The sequence below is a fragment of the Bacillus rossius genome, chromosome 2 (genome assembly GCF_032445375.1).
Source record: "Bacillus rossius redtenbacheri isolate Brsri chromosome 2, Brsri_v3, whole genome shotgun sequence".
Classification (NCBI taxonomy): Eukaryota; Metazoa; Arthropoda; class Insecta; order Phasmatodea; family Bacillidae; genus Bacillus; species Bacillus rossius.
Genome location: NC_086331.1, coordinates 111,794,280 through 111,812,525, shown reverse-complemented (window position 1 = coordinate 111,812,525; position 18,246 = coordinate 111,794,280). Strand labels below are relative to the sequence as shown.

At 38.9% G+C, this 18,246-nt stretch overlaps 1 protein-coding gene across 1 annotated transcript in view; it reads right to left on the bottom strand.

The window, feature by feature from the left end:
* The window catches only part of LOC134529622 (lysosome membrane protein 2), a 169,793-nt gene that overhangs the window by 78,221 nt on the left and 73,326 nt on the right, over positions 1–18,246 (bottom strand). Inside the window, exons 2-3 of the mRNA XM_063363918.1 lie at positions 17,706–17,797; positions 5,262–5,419 (exon numbers count right to left, since the gene is read on the bottom strand). Of these exons, the coding sequence (XP_063219988.1) occupies positions 5,262–5,419; positions 17,706–17,797 (250 nt within the window). The remainder of the gene's footprint in view (positions 1–5,261; positions 5,420–17,705; positions 17,798–18,246) is intronic.

Sequence of the window (18,246 nt, the reverse complement as noted above, 5' to 3'; positions counted from 1 at the left end):
AAAGAAAATTATAAATGTTTACAGAAATCAGTGTTGTAGAGACATATTTTGCATTTAACTGATTTTTCTTCACTAACACTTGAATTTTTTCCCCTTCCTTTTTGTTGCCCCTTATATATATCTTGCCACCCTCGACGGTCGCATTACTCGCCTGTCAAACTGTTACTACTTTTGGGAACTGTCAAATTTGCGACATTTTTAATTACAGAGTTTTTAACAGTTACTCGTCTGCCAAAATTGTGTTCTTAACTTGAGTCTTAAAGAGAGTTAGCATATCACCCCGACGTTTTAGGGTACAATTAACTAACAAGTACATATGTGACCAACCAATTCTACCAACTAATTATAAGTTATGAACATTAAACGGAAAAATCAAACGTGAATGTAGCATACTATGGAGATAAGACCTGTGAGGAGACATTACAAGGACAGGGGAAATATTTACTATTTGGAAGTATTTGAATGGATGCAGGGTTAGTTAACTTGGTAATGTAAGGGAAATCTTATGTTGTAGGAACCATAGGTATCGAGGGAAGTGGCACACCTGTAAAACGCTGGACTTGTTTTCCAGAGGACGCAGGTTCGAATTCCGGTTCATTCATCGTTATTTCCGTTTCCAAATATAGTATGTCCATAAAAGGATATCCCAGTCATAAATTTTAATAGTATATACTGTAAGCGTTGAAAGGTTTTTTATTCAAGGTCACAATTAAAGAGTTTTAGATAAGCGCATGCGCTAGTACTGCGTTGTTGTTTTCTTGCTTGCAGTGCCATCTATACGCAAAATGGCGACTGCTGAGCGTAAAGCGTTTTTTGTTTGTTCTGCAATTAGCTAACAGTAAAATTTCAGGATGGAGCTCCTCCCCATTGGAATGTATTTGTACGAGTGTGGTTGAATCTAGAAGTCCCTGGCCGTTGGATTGGTCATAATGGTCGAGACGACAGAGCTCTTTTTCGCTGGCGTCCATGTTCACCTGACATAACGCCATGCGATTTTTTCCTTTGTGGCTTTATAAAAAATCGTGTCTACGATCCGACCCTACCTAATGATTTGCCAAAGTTGAGACACGAGAATCCAAGAGGCTATTGCTTTCATTACTCCGTATGTGTTAACCAAAGTGTGAGAAGAATCGGACTTCAAGTTTGATGTGTGCCTTATAACAAAAGGTGCACATATTCGACATTTGTAAGAAAAACTAGGTTTGTTTACAGCCAATGTGATGTTTGATTTGTTGTAAATAGTCTAAATTAAACTGTTTGAATATACCATTGAAACAGGGGCACTAGTTAATGGACACCTGTATATTTCCCAATATGCATTTGTCTCTTATGACCCTTAGACGAGAGTAAAGGCTTCTGCACCGACTAAACAGACTAATCCTCCCTGGCCAGACCCTCCACCATTCATGGCCATCCACAGGAGCTAACAATCACAGCTCGGCCGTGATCGCCCTTGCAGGAAGCACGTCGAAAAAACTTCATGGACACCATCGTTTCCAAGGACGTGGTCCCGACCAAGAAGTCGAGGAGTAGTTAGTCTGATGACCTCGTCAGAATCATAAATAGCCTAAACCAACACGCGCGGAGGTGGAGCGAGTGTGCGACGGTCGTGGGGAAGAGCACGGGGCTCAGCGTGAGAAGCAACTGCTGGCCGAAGACCACCGGTGGCAGTCCGGAGGCGGGGGCCAGTTGCCTGGTCGCTTTCACCCGGGGCGGCTTCCTTCTTGCGGGCCAGATGCTCGGAGTGCGACACCTCAGGTGCCTCGGCCAGACCAGTCTCCTGACGGGCAGAGCGAGTAGGGCAGTCTGGGGATCTCGGTCATCCAGACTGCACTGCTGGAATCACGGGTGGTGCTCCTCCGGCCTCAATCCGGTAATACTGGGAAATCCCAGTTTTAAGCTTGCGTGGCTGGTTGTGGGTCGCTAGCGGGACGGGGTGGAGGGAACATGTTTTCCAAGCCTGTTAGGTACAGGAAGTGGAGCTCTGGATTAAGCAGATCTTGAAGTGGACTCCCGATCTACCCAGAATTAGCGCGTATTTGGGAGGGGCGGGGCAGAAGGAAGGTGAGCCAACCTTCGGGCCGGAAAACATTACAGGGCGAGTTGTGGCGTAGTTAGCCTGGCTCTCTCGTGGTTCTGCCTCCAAACCCCAGAGCAGGCGGAGTATTGCAAGTTCCTCTGCAGAGGCAGCGCTGAATCTTTCATCACCCAGCGCACATCTACAGGATTAGTTTTTGTCAGTCTGTTTAATGGCGTTGAGAGGGCATCGTTTCTCGTTGTTAGATAATGATTAGATGAGTATATTTTGTTACGAATCCAAATAATTCATGCTGTCCTTCTTATAAAAGTATGAGACAAACTTAAAGGGGGATTTCACAACCTGTCAACATCCTCAAATGAGGGTACACCCCGGCCAATTTTTCGAATACAGGACAATCTCGGTAAACTTATTTGATTTGAGTTTGCAAAGTTTTGAAACACAGAATAGAGTGACCAACCCCTAGGAAGTGAACGTCTTGCGCCAGTAATGCCAACGTTATAAATGCATGTTTGTTTTGAATGCTTTATCGTCAGTAGAGATCGCCGGAGATCGCTGGAGATCGCTTTATCGCTAAATCACTCAGCTATCTGGCCAACGCCTTGGGTAGAAGCCTCCAGCCGCTCAAAAGTCAGCTCTAACGCCCGAATCAGGTATCAACAAGTCCGATGAATTGATGGCTGCAGAGTTTCAAAAACATTCTCGCCGAAAAGGCAGCCTTCAATTCAATTCCCTGGAGGAACAGTAGAGGTCACTTTCGGGTGTTTCCCTTTTCTAAGATATTCTCAATTACTGAGAAGGATTGTCCACTGATGAAAATCTCGCTATATTCGTGTGCAACAGCGGTGGTATTGATTTCACCAGTGGGTGGGTTTGGACTGAACGAACCCTCAGACCACACGGTCTCCAGGTCTGCGACATCTCAGAATGAAGAAACTGTTCAGAAATTCTAATGCCCTGTATGAAATGTTCACCTTAAATTTACGAACACAAGTTATCAATAATCCACCATATCTTTGCAAATTCGCGGGTAGTGGGTAGTGGGTATGAATACTAACGCACAAGGAGTACTTACAAAACATTTGAAAACTTGTTGAGTCTACAGCAGGAACATCCTTCTTCCTTTGAAGTGCCTGTTTATAATGTTTACCATGACACAATACTTTGAATATGGTATCAAACGTACATTCTACGAATATCAAATTATTGTGTACCACGAGGTTGCAAATAATAGTGAGTTTTATAGCAGGCTTAACTCATTCCCCACTTTCATACGGAAACCTACACATTTATTCCCTGTCACTTAAGGATTGGTCTCATACTCCAATTTGGTTATTATATTTGCTATTATTTGAAGGGTTTTTCCTGTAAATTTATCAAGATAGCTCACTTGCATTTTATGATTCATCTTAAAATTTCTCCGTAGATATTTACTCAAAATGATCTAGTAGTTGTAAAAAGTCGCGCAATTTTTAACAGTTATGATCCCTTATGTGACATTTTACAGCTCTAAAAAATTGAGTAAATATATGAGGGAAACATTTGTGATTAAACCAAAAATACAAAAGATCTATTTGGGTAAATTTATGGAGAAATCGCTAACTTTATAATAACATATTACAATAAAATTATAAAACTAATAAGGTGTGTGAAACCTAGCCTTAAATATACAACTGACTCGCAACGGGACCATAAAGTTATTACAACTGTTCCGATCACCAAAAAACCCTTCATAATGTTTATTTCGCTTAACAAGGTGCTATATTATTAAATTGCTTGCTATAATATGCTTTAAGCTGGAAAATAAATAAACTTGAATATACTTTCAAAATATTTTTTTGCAGCTTTGAACAGGGTTGCTTGCCAGAAGTTAATTCCGAAAGTTCAGATTATCTGGAACATACAATATAGGTATTATGTCCATAAAAGAATGTCCCAGGTTTAAAATTTTATAGTATCAACTGTAAGCGTTGTAGAGTTTTTGTTCAAGGTCACAATTATAGAGTATTTCAACCAGTTTTACTGCTTGGTGGTTTTCTCGCTTGCAGAGCCACCTACGCAAAATGGCAACTCCTGGTCGTAAAGCTGTTTTTTTGTACTGCAATTTGCTAAGAGTGAATATGTAATTTCAGGATGCAGCCCCTCTCCATCGGAATCTCTTTGTACGAGAGTGGTTTAACGTCGAAGTCCCTGACCGTTGGATTGGCCGTAATGTTCGAGACAACATGGCTCTTTTTCGCTGGCCTCCACGTTCTCCTGACATAACGCAATGCGATTTTCTTTATTTTTTTCTTTTGGGCTTTATAAACGACCGTGTCTACGTTCCGCCGCTGCCCAATGATTTGTCAGAGTTGAGACACAGAATTGAAGAGGCTATTTCTTCCATTACTCCGGACGTGTTAACCGAATTGTGGGTAGAATTGGACTTTAGGTTGGTTGTGTGCCGTATAACTAAAGGTGCACGTAATGAAAAATTTTGTAAAGAAAAACTAGGTAAATAGTATGAATTAAACTGTTATAATATACCGTCGTAACTGGGACAGTCTTTTACGGACAACTTGCATGTTATTGAACGTGTCTCATCTCTGGATGGCTCTCGCCGTCACGCTGCGGTGAGTCGTCGTCTGGAGACACTGAAGCAGTCGCAGGGAAACACTGAAGAAGCCGCAATGATATACTGAAGCAGCCGCAGGGAAACACTGAAAAAGCCGCAGGGAAATACTGAAGCAGCCGCAGGGAAACACTGAAACAGCCGCAGGGAAACACTGCAGCAGCCGCAGGGAAACACTGAAGCAGCCGCAGGGAAACACTGAAGCAGCCGCAGGGAAACACTGAAGCAGCCGCAGGGAAACACTGCAGCAGCCGCAGGGAAACACCGAAGCAGCCGCAGGGAAACACTGAAGCAGCCGCAGGGAAACACTGAAAAAGCCGCAGGGAAATACTGAAGCAGCCGCAGGGAAACACTGAAGCAGCCGAAGTGAAACATTGAAGCAACAGCAGGGAAACACTGAAGCAGCCGCAGGGGAAACATTGAAGCAGCCGCAGGGAAATACTGAAGCAGCCGCAGGGAAACACTGAAGCAGCCGCAGGGAAACACTGAGGCAGCCGCAGGGAAACACTGAAGCAGCCGCAGGGAAACACTGAAGCAGCCGCAGGGAAACACCGAAGCAGCCGCACCGGAGGGTGCGATGAGGACGGTCGGGGAAGGGGCGGGAGTACTCACACGTAGACGTAGGGTCCCAGCTCGTCCAGGATGAGCTTCTCGCCGTTGAGGAACTCCTCGGCGTTGGTCACGTTGTACACGTACACCTTCATGACGGGGTTGACGGGCGGCAGGCGCCACCAGTCGAACGTCTGCGAGCCGTTCCGCAGCACGATCTCCTGCGCCCACGCGACACCGGGTGTTAGGCCGGGCGCACAAGTCACAGCGACAGTGGGTCGCGCGCGCGTGTTCGAATAGTTGCCCGCGACATCCATGGGCGTCGCAACCGGGGGGGGGGGGGGGGACGGGGGGGACACGTCCCCCCCAATAATAAAAGTCTTCAATTTCGTCCCCTCCAATAATATAGGCCTATTTAGTTTCGTAGTTGTATTAAAAATATGATTTATGTGATATAACCCATATGTTTCGCATGGCGCATTTAGTCCAATCGTGGTAATGTTTTTACAAATATGTTCTCTGAAAATATTTTTCATTAAAAATTAACTATATATTGGAACCAACTATAATTAGAATATTTAGGAAAGAAAAATGCCTAAAAACCACCTTTTTGCATTTTCAAACCCCAAATTGTCCCGGGGGAAGACCCCCGGCCCCCCGCTTTTTTTTTCAGGGGATGGATATTCCTCAACAACTAAATCAATTGCAGTTCCCCCCCCCCCCCCCCAAAAAAAAATATATATCCTTGCGACGCCCATGCAACAGCTACAAGGCTTTTACAATCATACTGAGTCAGCACCACAGGCAATAATATGCTTACTAAACAATCATAATCGAACAAGACCTCTAGTGGTCTCTTTCGACACATTTTACACTTATTTTAGGGCTAAATATCTGTTTTATTTTATTAATATTGTAGTTATATATTTTATATTTTAAATTACAACTTCACATTATTTAATTGCAACAAAAGAGCGTGCCTTTTCAAGAACCATTTTGAAACAAACGCAAGTGCCAATGTCTAAAACAGCTGATACTGACAGTTCTGATGGCGAATCGTTAGCCAATAAAGGTCTCATGTGTAAAAGACAAGGATCACTATGCATCATAACATTTGTCTGTAGATATAATATTCATTTTAGCTAAATACTATACATTTTAGTATGGTATAGTAATCATTAAAAGGTCAACTTAAAAAGTTGATTATTTACATACAATACACAATAAAAAAAATACACATAATTATAAACAGCAGGAATTTTTATTGAATAAAAATAGCTTTGCAACAATTATTATGCCTATTACCAGTCAAAATTCGAATTGCCTTCTGGATTATAAGGATATCGTTTACAGCAACTAAATTATGCTAGTACACTGAGAAACATTTCACAGAAAAGAGTTCGTGAATATGTATAGTATAGTACAAGTATGATACTTATCGTTGTGCATAAGCCCCACTCAAAAGGTGTTTAAAACCAAAATTTATATATAATTATATATACCCATGTTGTGAAACGGCGAAAACCACTCTTCAAATTAGGGAAAGGCTACACTGCGCATCTGTAAAAAAATTATCCACCAATGAAACATGTTCAAAAAGTTTGCACTCAAATTTCACTGATCTGCTGTGGTTTTTATTATTTTAAAATTATAGTATGTCATCAACTTTATGGAATAACAAAAGTAAATTAGTTGTACTTCCCCTAGAGATTCCAACCACGACCAGTGATTGGGAAAGTGGGACTGAGGCTCCAGTACTATCGGATATCAGCAACTGCAGATATCACAGTATAAAAAAACTGTTTTATTTGTTTGTGTTTTTGTCACGTTGCCCTTCCCGGAAGGCCAGACGCTGCGCCAAACTGTGTCGACGTAACCAAGCCTAATGTTTACGCAACTATAGTCGACCACTGATAGTGCACTAACTATAACTGCTTTTACGTGGCTCCTCTGAGACGGGATGTTAGTCAGTACACAGTAAAAATAAATGTCATTGGAGCAAAATGAAAGTGTATTTTTTCCAGGCATTAGATTACACACAAAATAATTGTAAGCTTGCGACCTATCTAAATATTAAATGAGCAACAATTTGTTTCCTCTAAAAATTTTTTTTTTCAGAGTGACAGAAAATATCAAATACCCGGTGATACTAAAACGTCCAGCCAGTTTGGCGAATATCCCGTCCAGCGTATATTGACATGGAAAATCGTAGATTAAGGTAACGTGGAAACAACGAAAGTTTTCAAACCAACAACGTAGACAACACTATTGGTGATTTTGAAGTACTGTAGGATGTCGTTTTTACATGTTCCTAAATTTTGGAGGTATTCATTCTGTCAGACACTATATTCCGTCCCTTAAAATTAAGATCTTGGCTTAAAAAAAGGATTAACACTTGTCATAAAGTTTGGAAATGAATTAATCTAAATAATGATTTAAGTTTCTTTAATGTGGAGAAGACAGTTTGCTGATACCAGGAAAGGGGATAAAACTGAGCACCTACTAGGTAGACTGTAGACAATTGTCTATACATTCCTACCGTCAACCTAGACAATTGTCTAGATATACCTCCATTCATGGCTGCCCATAGGGACCTGGCTATGAATGTTCCTATATTAATACTGTGCCAGACAACAAAGACTTCAGGTGTTATTCGTCCTTAAAGATGACTACAAATGAGCATGCCAAAGGTCAGTGCACACCATCATTTCCACGGACGTAATCTCAAACCAAAAGCCAAGAAGTGAAATAATTATGCCAAACAGTGTGGATGTGATTTAAGTCTAAAATTTTATTCGCAAGGCTTTGCGAAAACAAATTTAGACCATTAAATTTGTGTTTGTTAGTTCTTTTTTCTAACTGCGTTGATTTTTTTCCATCTTTTTTTTATTTTCAGAGTTTCGTTTATTTTCTCATTGTTTGGTGAATATTTATGTGCTGTAAATCAGCAACTTTCCATCGTTTTGCAAATTTTGGCTGATATTCTATTAATAACTCTAGTTCAGAGTCAGTTTTCCGCATGTATTTTAAATGATTTGAAAGAAGAACTGTCAGCAAACTTCAGCAACTTGCAAGCTGCTACGAGAATCGAGTTAGAAATAACAGGTCCGTTCCAAGTAGTGAGCTTTGTAAGAGGAACCTACCAAAAGCTAATACTTGCAGCATTACAAATACCGCTTAACAAAATCAGTCATCAATATAAAATAAATATTTAGATACAACTTTGTTCCCCTTGAAAAATAAATTTATTTTATGAATTGGCTACTTGCTCAAAGGACTTTAAATGAACAAATTAATGAGTCATAACTGAGGTTATTAACTGTCAATATATTTTCCTATCATAATAGAGATGTCTTTTTAATGGCATATGCTGGCAGATAATATGCATCACGTTTAAGCTGTAGATATGGTTGAGAGGACCTTAGACAATGACACCAGTTCTTGAACGGTTCACTTAAAAAAACACGTTTGTAGCCTCGACAAAAAAAATCGGAGACTTTTTAGTGACAACAAAAATTGTCCTGTTTTTTTCACGAAAACATTTTTACAGCAAAATATTTGGTAATTTGTTTAGTGATAAAATAATTTATGTCTTCCACAAATGCTTTTTTTTTGTGTAGGGTATTCAAAGGCTTTAGCAAACAGTTTGCACATTCATACGCTTCCCTTATTTAGTGATAAATTATGAACACTACGCCTTTACAGAGAATTTATCAGTCACAGAAAACAGAAAATTACGAAAAAAACACATAAATATATCCATCATCGTATCAGTTATTGTCAAGAAAAAATGGAATTCATAAGAATGAATGATGTCATAAAAAAGGAAGAAAAAACACAAATAGAAATCAACTGAACGAATAATAAAATGGAATAAACGATGAGGACACTTTAGTGACAACAAGCAAACCGTTCGAAACGACACAACAAAGACAGAAAAAAAAATAGAAAAAAAACTTGATATGCGATTACAAATGAGTTCAGCATAACAGAGACAACACAATCAAATACAGTCGGCTTCATGTGACGAAATAGATGCCAGATTTCTGTAGCTAAATCTGTTAGGAACAGAGCAGACCTACACAATATAGGTATGGTAAATGTTCGAATATTTTATTGAACAGTGGTTAGAATTTAGAGACTTATCGATTCGATTATTGACTCAATTTTAAAAAAGACTGTAAAGTAAAAATGTAGTGTAGAGTTCGAAGAGCAAAATAAGTTAATGTCTCGGTAGGCCCCATCCAAATATATATCACGATGTTCCATCTTGTTTGTAACTTGGGGCGTAATGATGGAGTTTAACTTGATAAGGAAGAAAAAATGCAACACACCAAAAAATCTGCTAACTAATTCATATCTTAATTAAAAAGTTCTGAAATACGAATTTATTGGAAGAAGTAACTCGAGCAATTTTTTTTTAAATCAGGAGTAAAGAAATTTAGACTGTTTAAATGTTAATCAGACAATGCGTGGAAAAATTTAAAACAATGATTATTATATTTACAAAAGTCATTAAGTAATCGACATGATAAGTTTGAACCACGCTTAATCATTTAAGTCTCAAGATTATGAATAACCTGAATACTTTGCCAGTCTAATGCCTGAGAAAATGGTAAAAAGCTTTCATTTTTAAAGGAAAAAAACTTAATTATTAGTATATTCATATTCAAAAATACATAAAAATACAATCAAATTAAGTCACTGACCACTACATTGGCTTTGACGCTGACCAGAATTTTCAGCACACGTACGGAATCAATAAGTGAAATGTCACTACTGAGGTCTTTTTTTTTTTTTTACATAAATTCCCTCGTACGTTCAAATTAACTGTCTCATTAGTTTAAGTTATTTTTGATAAAAAAAATTTCAGTATCAAAACCGAATAGGCTTTATGATTCTTAATTATTCTTTACACACACACACACACACACACACACACTTGTTTTCCTCGAAGCACTCGGAGCGCTTACGAGAAGATGATTAACGGTCACTTACTGTCCGCATCAGAAGTTATCGTCACTTAGTGCAGTTCAGGGCGCGGCGATTTCCACAAAGAACGGCGGGTATTGTGAAGGAAATTGCAAACCAAAACGAAGTTCCACGGTAAATTAAATGAAATAAAACTTGAAGGTTTTCAAACTCATTTGGTCTCGGAAACCTTTCCTCTACCTGCAAGGTGAGTTAGAATAGCATTGTTAATAAACCTTAGAAAAATTTCCCTGTTAATTTTTTTTTTCCGTGTTCGCAAAATTTTACGATTCGCGAGGGCTTGCCGAGACAATGGCCATGCTTCGCGATCCTTTAATTACCTGCCATTTTTCTTGCGACAGGCTTCTCACGGCAAGACGTAACGATTCCCATCACTGACGTCAAGCATAGCGTCTTCCAAACGAGCTCGCCGAGCTCTGCGGGTAATAGCCACTCGTAATAGCACTGGCCATTACGACACGTGGCAGTTAAACCCATCTGATGGCTGGCTGCTCATGCATTGTCCCAGTTTTTCGCTGGCGGACAATTGGTTTTGGATAAGACATTTTTAATATTTGTAATCAGATTGCGTTTACAAGTTTTCCACACTCAACTTTCAGGAAATTTTCATATTTTACTTGTTAATTTGACAGTACCTGATAAACATAAAAGGATGTCGACAGCAGGTGGCTGGGTAAGCAACAGACTATCGTTACATTCATACTAAAACAAAGAGTGACAAACGCCTTAAAGGCCACAAGAATGCACAAAATAATGTGAGCGACTCATCCTTCCACGAAAGACTGCATCAGCGATTCTGTAAGGATTCTTCCACCTATTCGGAAGGTCAACAAAAAAATTGCTATTATCCTTTAAGATGAACTTTTTATAAATTATTTAGACTAAAATTTCCTTAAAGGAGGTATTCTGAGAGAGTAATAATCAGAAAAATGAGAATTATTATAGTTGCGTTTATTCTCTTTCGGGGGACTAGCAGGCGATGGTATCCATGGGGACCTCTTGAACATAACAGGGCCCTCTAAACTTGCTTGTAGGCCAAAGTAAGGCAGGCCATGGCTTCTTTGCACGCGACTCAAGCCAGCACAGCTTCAAGTATTATTTAACAGCTCGGTCTCGTCGGACACTGTCCTCTACTAGCCCGTGTTCTGTGTGTATGTCTTGGAATTGAATATTGCTGTGGCGCGGTCACGAAAAGTTTCGCAAACGCTGCGATAGAGTGAGACTGACTTCATCAAGTTTCCTGTAAACGTGATTTAGTCCAGCTATTTCACTCTGCAAACTGGCGGACACGTGCAAATGTAGGTACCCTTGCACATTTTAACCTTCTAAAACTAATTTGCAAATCATAGTAAAGCTTCTATCTTATCACCGTCTTGAATTTTCTTTAAGTAGAATTATACACCACCACGTAGGTTTTTTTTTACATGAGTGTAGCTTTCAGTTTGCATTTATTATTCCATCGTTTTTTTTTCTCTAAAAACCACAGGTTACAGATGTGGACACCTGTTGAAGCCATCACTGGTGCCCTAGTGTATATTTGAACATTAATTGTAGTCCCCATGCGTGAATCAGTATAAAATTGTTTGCTATCGGTTTCATACAGAAGACTTTTATTTGATACCAGACTATAAGAAATAAATAAAATTAGAAGAAAATTGAGCTTTGTCATATAGTTTGTATTATTTGAACTTAAGATATTATAGCAAAACTAATTCAACAGATCTTATTTGGTGGAGTATGGTTTCCTTTTACGATCTGCAAATAACTTTGAGTGCACGAGTTATGGTTACACACGCACCTACTTTATTACTGTAGAAACAGAATTTTCCTTTCGCGTGAAAAAAGCGTGGGACATACATGTTAGATACCCACAACGCGTGCTTTGGACGAGAATGCGATCCCAGTAACTTTCAAATTCAAATGCGAGAATTCCTTTGAAACAATTTAACCAACCTCTTATAATCTATGACAGAAGGCACTTAATGTATATTTAAATTAAATTTATGGGCACGTGCAGCACACTGTGTAAATCCGTGCTGTAATTTATTCTGTGTTAATTCCTTCCACGGAATTCCCTGAGTTGTCTAGCCATTCAGCATTTGACATCAGCTGATTTTGTCTTGTTCTCTGTGTGTTTATAGGTATAATCATCTTTGTCGTCCATTCTTGAGAGGTTTTTTCCTGATAAGCAGTGTAAACAAGCAATGTAGAGACCTGCAAAATTCGCGGATTCATTCGGTGATAGGCTAGAATTCAAACACATATACCTCTTAGATAATTTTGCTATTGGCTTACTGTTCATCTGGACGAATCTCAACCAGTTAGAAACCCTCAACCAAAGAAGGATCGAATCACAGATAAACCAGCTGAAACGACTTACAAGTCGGCAGGCGATGAACTTGCGTTATTTGCCCGAGTGTACAGGGGTGTGCAGTCTATCCTGAAGGCCATCGAAACCGCGAATTTTGGAGGTCTCTAGCAATGGGGTATGTCCATAAAATTAATTTAAATATATATATATTTTTTTCATTTTGCAAGAATAAATCAAATTTAATGTATTCAATAGCAAGTACATAATTGCGCTACTTAAATTGATGTGGTCTTGGCATTACATGTCCCATGTTAAAAAAGCAAAATTAAATACTAAATGAGTTACAGAGTGTTTATATAGGTACTAAATACAACTAAAACCTAAGACACGTGATGTTAATATTGGTTAATGTTTTTTATAAACTAGCAACAAATTTTAACGTAAAATTCATTAAGGTATCCAGCATTCTTGCCATTTTATTTCGTTAATTTTTGTTCTGACGGCTGGTGAATCAAAAGTTCTACCGGGTTCGATTCCCGCCCGAGTACTGTGTTGTACTTCGCCGCCATACTGAGGAAGACACCGCAGAATCAACCTGCATGGTCGCTACCCGGGCTCACCACGCTCGAAATAGGGTATCAATAGGAGCAGGCATTTTTCGCGAATAAACCTTAACGCCTATTAGACTGCAACAAGGTATACCCGCACCAGTGGTTACTCCCTTGTGATTGGCGGCCGTCTGCGAGAGAAGTCGTTGCCTTATTTGACCTAGCCACTCAGGACGCGTTTGCTTCCCCACTGAATTGCTGAGATTGGTGTTGTATAACAATCGACATGCGCCTGAAAGAAATTCACCCAATCACGAAACACAGACGATGCTACAGTGTTTTAACTTATAACTAATCTCGGAATCTTTTCGCGAAATACGCATGGCCCTAGTAATAAATTGTAATGACTAACGGCGAGTGAGACCGGGCGTTAAGGTGGGTTTACGATTGAAAATTAAGAATTAAGACTTAAGGCTTAGTCGTGTACTTACCATATGACTCTATGTAAACTAGTGGAATGGTTTATAATTGTCGTGTGTGAATTTTGACGGGTCGTGTGCGAACCATATGATGACTTAAGACTTAACAGAAATGTTTATATTTAATATTTTTCGTTAAGACTTAAGGGAAGCGACCAATCACAACAAACTGGAACCTTTCAACCGGAAGTTTATGTCTTATTATTGGACCGAGCGAGGCAGTATTTTGGATTAGAATTCGTATATTTGTCATTTTTAATCATCATCCATTTCGAAAAATAGATATCCCATTTGTCAATAACCTATTTCAAACCTGCTTCTCCGTTTCGAACAATGGCCGACCATGTGTTTTGTGCTGTGATTGGTTAGAATTAACGACTTCTATGTCAATGATAAACTGGAAAATGTAGTTTTGACTTAGTCGTGTGCTCGATGTTAAGTTATAATTGTTAAGGAAATCAATCGTAAACCCAGCTTCAGGGTGCAGTCCACAGTCGGTGAGAGACACACAGCGGCCGCGGCGGGCGCACCTCCGGGTCAGCGCGAGGCGCGGCCTCGGGCGATGGAAAAAACCGCGCGGTTCGCCGCCGACCCGGGTCACGTGCTGCTGCTCGCTGCTGCGCCGCGGGCGAGAGACTGGAGACTCGAACGCACGGCTCTGCACTAACCTGCTGGGCCCGGCACACACGTCCCGGTACACCGGCGAGGTTTGCCTGCACCGGGGCGTGTGTGTGTGCCAGCCGCCGCAGGCCAGACTGCACATGGCTAGAGACCCGGAAAATTCGCGGGTTCATTGCGTGTTATGCTAAAATTCAAATAATTATACCTTAGTGCTGCTTCTGTCATTGTTTCACTGTTAATCTGGAGGACTGAGTGCCAATTAGTGACCCTCACTCATAGAAGTGTCGAATCACAGGCCACCCAGTCGAGACGACTCACAAGTCAGCAGCCAATGAACAGTTGCCATTTGCCCGAGTGTGTAGAGGATATTGGAGTCTATCCTGGAGGTCATTGAACCCGCGAATTTTCCGGGTCTCTACACATGGTGTAAGCGACCTGCGCAGGCGACCGGAGAAAAATCGAGATTCAATTCTTTCTAACTTTGTGAGCCAATCTTTACACCGGTCTTTGCGTTTTCACTTCTTCTTACACTGCGTGGACACTAACAAATCGACTAACGCGATCTCGTCGTCCTCTTGTTTGCTCACCATCTCTCGACTGAGTTAAATTCTTCCGGTTTACCGTAGTGTGTGTGTGTGTGTGTGTGTGTGTGTGTGTGTGTGTGTGTGTGTGTGCTCTAGCCTGCACGGGTATACCTTTCCGGTTTATCTGTGCAGGTTTACCTGACCGGTATATCGTAACGTGTGTCGCGGTACGTTCTGCTCGCGAGGAAATAACTAGCTTCAGAACAGTCCAGGAAAAAAAACTTTCAGAAATGTTTGCTGCTGGTGAATATGAAAGTCGTGTCTTTCAGCGCAGAAGAAATATAGCAGTTTAATACTGATGCATCCTTAAATAAATTATTAACATTTTCACCAAAAAAAAAAAAACTTACATTCCGTTAAGTACTGAACTTGGCCACACAATCAACTCTACTTAAATCATAGGGTTACATTGTCGTTTCATAACTCTGCTTTAAATTGATTTTGTATAACACTCGACGTGTCCCCTTCAATAAAATATCCAACATGACAAACATATAATATATATTGCCTGAAACTTATATTTAAACGGTGATAAACCTTTTTTTTTTCATATCTCTGAGACATGAAATGTATTGCATTTTGTGAACATAAATGAGGATAAATCAAGCGAAGAATCGGGTTATCTAATTATGAAACGTCAGTTACTTAGAGAAAGACGTGTAGCCGTAATGAATAATTTTCAGATTCAAAGCATTTTGAAATGTGAGACTTATTCAAATGTGATAGTATCTAACTACCTTGACCACTGAAAATTGTACATACTTTAAATTATTCTAAATACATGAGAAGTAACACTTTCCTTAAAATATTTGTGATTAATTATATTAAGAATTAATTTAGCGTCATTTAGTAACACTAAATGAATGAATAATTTTAATATCCGTAATATATTAGACTGTTGGTTGCGTTCAAGAATCCGTGTCCTTAAATGCCACCATTTACGAATATTTTCTTCAGTAGTCAAAAGTCTGTTAAGAAAGAACAAATAAACTGTATGGTCTAAACATACAGAATAGTAATCTTAGCTCGAAATATTTTACCAAATATAACTTTAAACAAATATTCACCCTGTATTCAATGTAGGAGTGCTTTAATTTCTGTTTGAAGTACAAAAAAAAAAATCAAAAATTAACGTTTATGTTAAATTAACAGACTTTTGATAATTCGCTAAATCTTTAATAAATTTTTAATCATAGGATATAGGTTCTGTGATAAATAAATGGAACAAGTTTATACAATGATAGAACGTTAGGATTGTTACAAATCTAAAGTCAACAGCTGATAACGTAATGGTCTCAAGAACCGTTTACTCTGAGATTACTCTAAATCCGTGAGAGCTTCTAAGCGTTAAGTTACTGACTGTTACTGGTATTTAACGATTACGCAGCTGCATGATTGGCTAAGACAATGTTTAATACAGGAAAAACTTTAACTCTGTATATACACCAGCTTAAAATTGCAGTGTAACGAAATACGCCCGAAAACTAAGTTTTCTCGTTCCAAATCTAACTTAAAATTATCATAACTTCGTGGCAAATCTAACTCTTACATTTATTTGCCAAGATTCGGATGAAACTCAAAACGGCAACACTTAAAAATCTTTATAAAAAATTTAGCAATTGGAGCGGAGGATATTAGGATAGTTTAGGTACTAATTTCTGATTTACTATTGTAAGTCAGCATTAAAACTGAATTAAAATACATTATATTTAAACGAATATAATTAAAATTTATATAAAATAAATTAAAAACTCCAAAACTAAAAATTGCTAAGTGGTTTTTGTTACTCTAGAATTTAGATAAAAAATAATCACTGGAGTAAGTAGATTATTTAAATTACGACACAAAATTCTAAATTTAAACGTGTGATAATCGTTTTGGAAACAAAAACCTATGAAGCTTGGAATTTATATATATAACACATTAATATTCAAAATAATTTGTGGGAATATCGACAAAAAAATTATTTAACGTGTATGTAGCGATGTCTGAGATGCACTAAGGCCAGTGTTAGTTGCATCAGCAATGGGGAAAAAAGTAAAGTGTGGGAACTAAAGAATAATATTATTATTTAATAATAGAAACAGATAATAATAGATTTTAACGTACTAACTGTGATGAGACAAACACGTGCACCAGAAGAGTTGTATTGAATCAGTTTGCAAATAGATTACTTGATCAATTACACCATTCTAATATAATATAATTTTAATATTTATTCAATATATTTTAATTATTATCATGTGACTAAAATGTATAGTAATTTAAAATAAAATTACTAACGAAGTTCTATTTGTTTCATTAACCTACATATTTTACGACTCTCCTGAAAGTCAAATCTCAAAAGTTTGTGCTTGTTTATAAAATTGTTTCCAAATAAACATCGCAGTTTAGGCTAGAAGGCTTGTCAGGAAACAGGCCGAGAAGGCCTGCATACTACACTCTCGCAGTCATACATTACATATGTATGATATTGTTTTGGGTAGTAAATTTCTCTATAATCTTGTTCGAATACAGATCGAGAAAAACTTCACATACATACATTCACTGCTTACCCATCAGTAGAGACCCGTGAATTTCGCGGATTCATTTCGTGTTATGCTAAAATTCAAATAATTATACCTTAGTGCTGCTTCTGTCATTGGTTCTCTGTTAATCTGGAGGACTGAGAGCCAATTAGAGACCCTCACTCATAGAAATGTCGAATCACAGGCCACCCAGTCGAGACGATTCACAAGTCAACAGCCAATGAATATTTGGCATTTGCCCGAGTGTGTAGAGGATATTGGAGTCTATCCTGGAGGTCATTGAATCCGCGAAATTCACGGGTCTCTACCCATCAGTCTAGTCACGGAAGTTCCAATTTAACCCAAAAACTTGAACATTTGTTCACAGAAAAGAATAAATCTGCTCGACAATATTTAAACACTCTTACACGCGTCCTGGAAAGTAACACAAAAAAGTCTACTTACGCTGTTGATGAATAGATCCACCCATTGCGTGAAGAAGATGGCGACAATTCCGCCGAAAACCAGCATTCCCAGCGCTACCAGGATCACCACCCCTGGAAACAAAAAATAAATCGTTTCAACGTGGATAAAAAAAAGTAGTTATGTAACACATTATAGACAATCATAGTCTGAAGTGTAATGGTTTGGCTGTTACTGTAGCATAAGTTAAATGCGCTGGGAAACAGAAAGCAACGCAAAGAAACTTAATGGTTAGGGACTGGGAAAATTCGCGGTTTCAGTGACATCTAGGAATGACTCCGTGATCCTTTATATACTCGGGCAAATTACAACTGCGCATCGGCATTTTGGACACATTTTTCAATTTTCACAGATTTTGCTTTGTCTCAATGCCCTATATATGAGGGCAGGCATTTTTCGCGAAAAAAAAATATGAACACCTATTAGATTGCAATATAGTATACCCGCACCAGCTGGTTCTTCCTTGTTTTTGGCGGCCGTTGGCAAGAGAGGCCATTGCTTTATTTTACCAGGCCATTCAGGA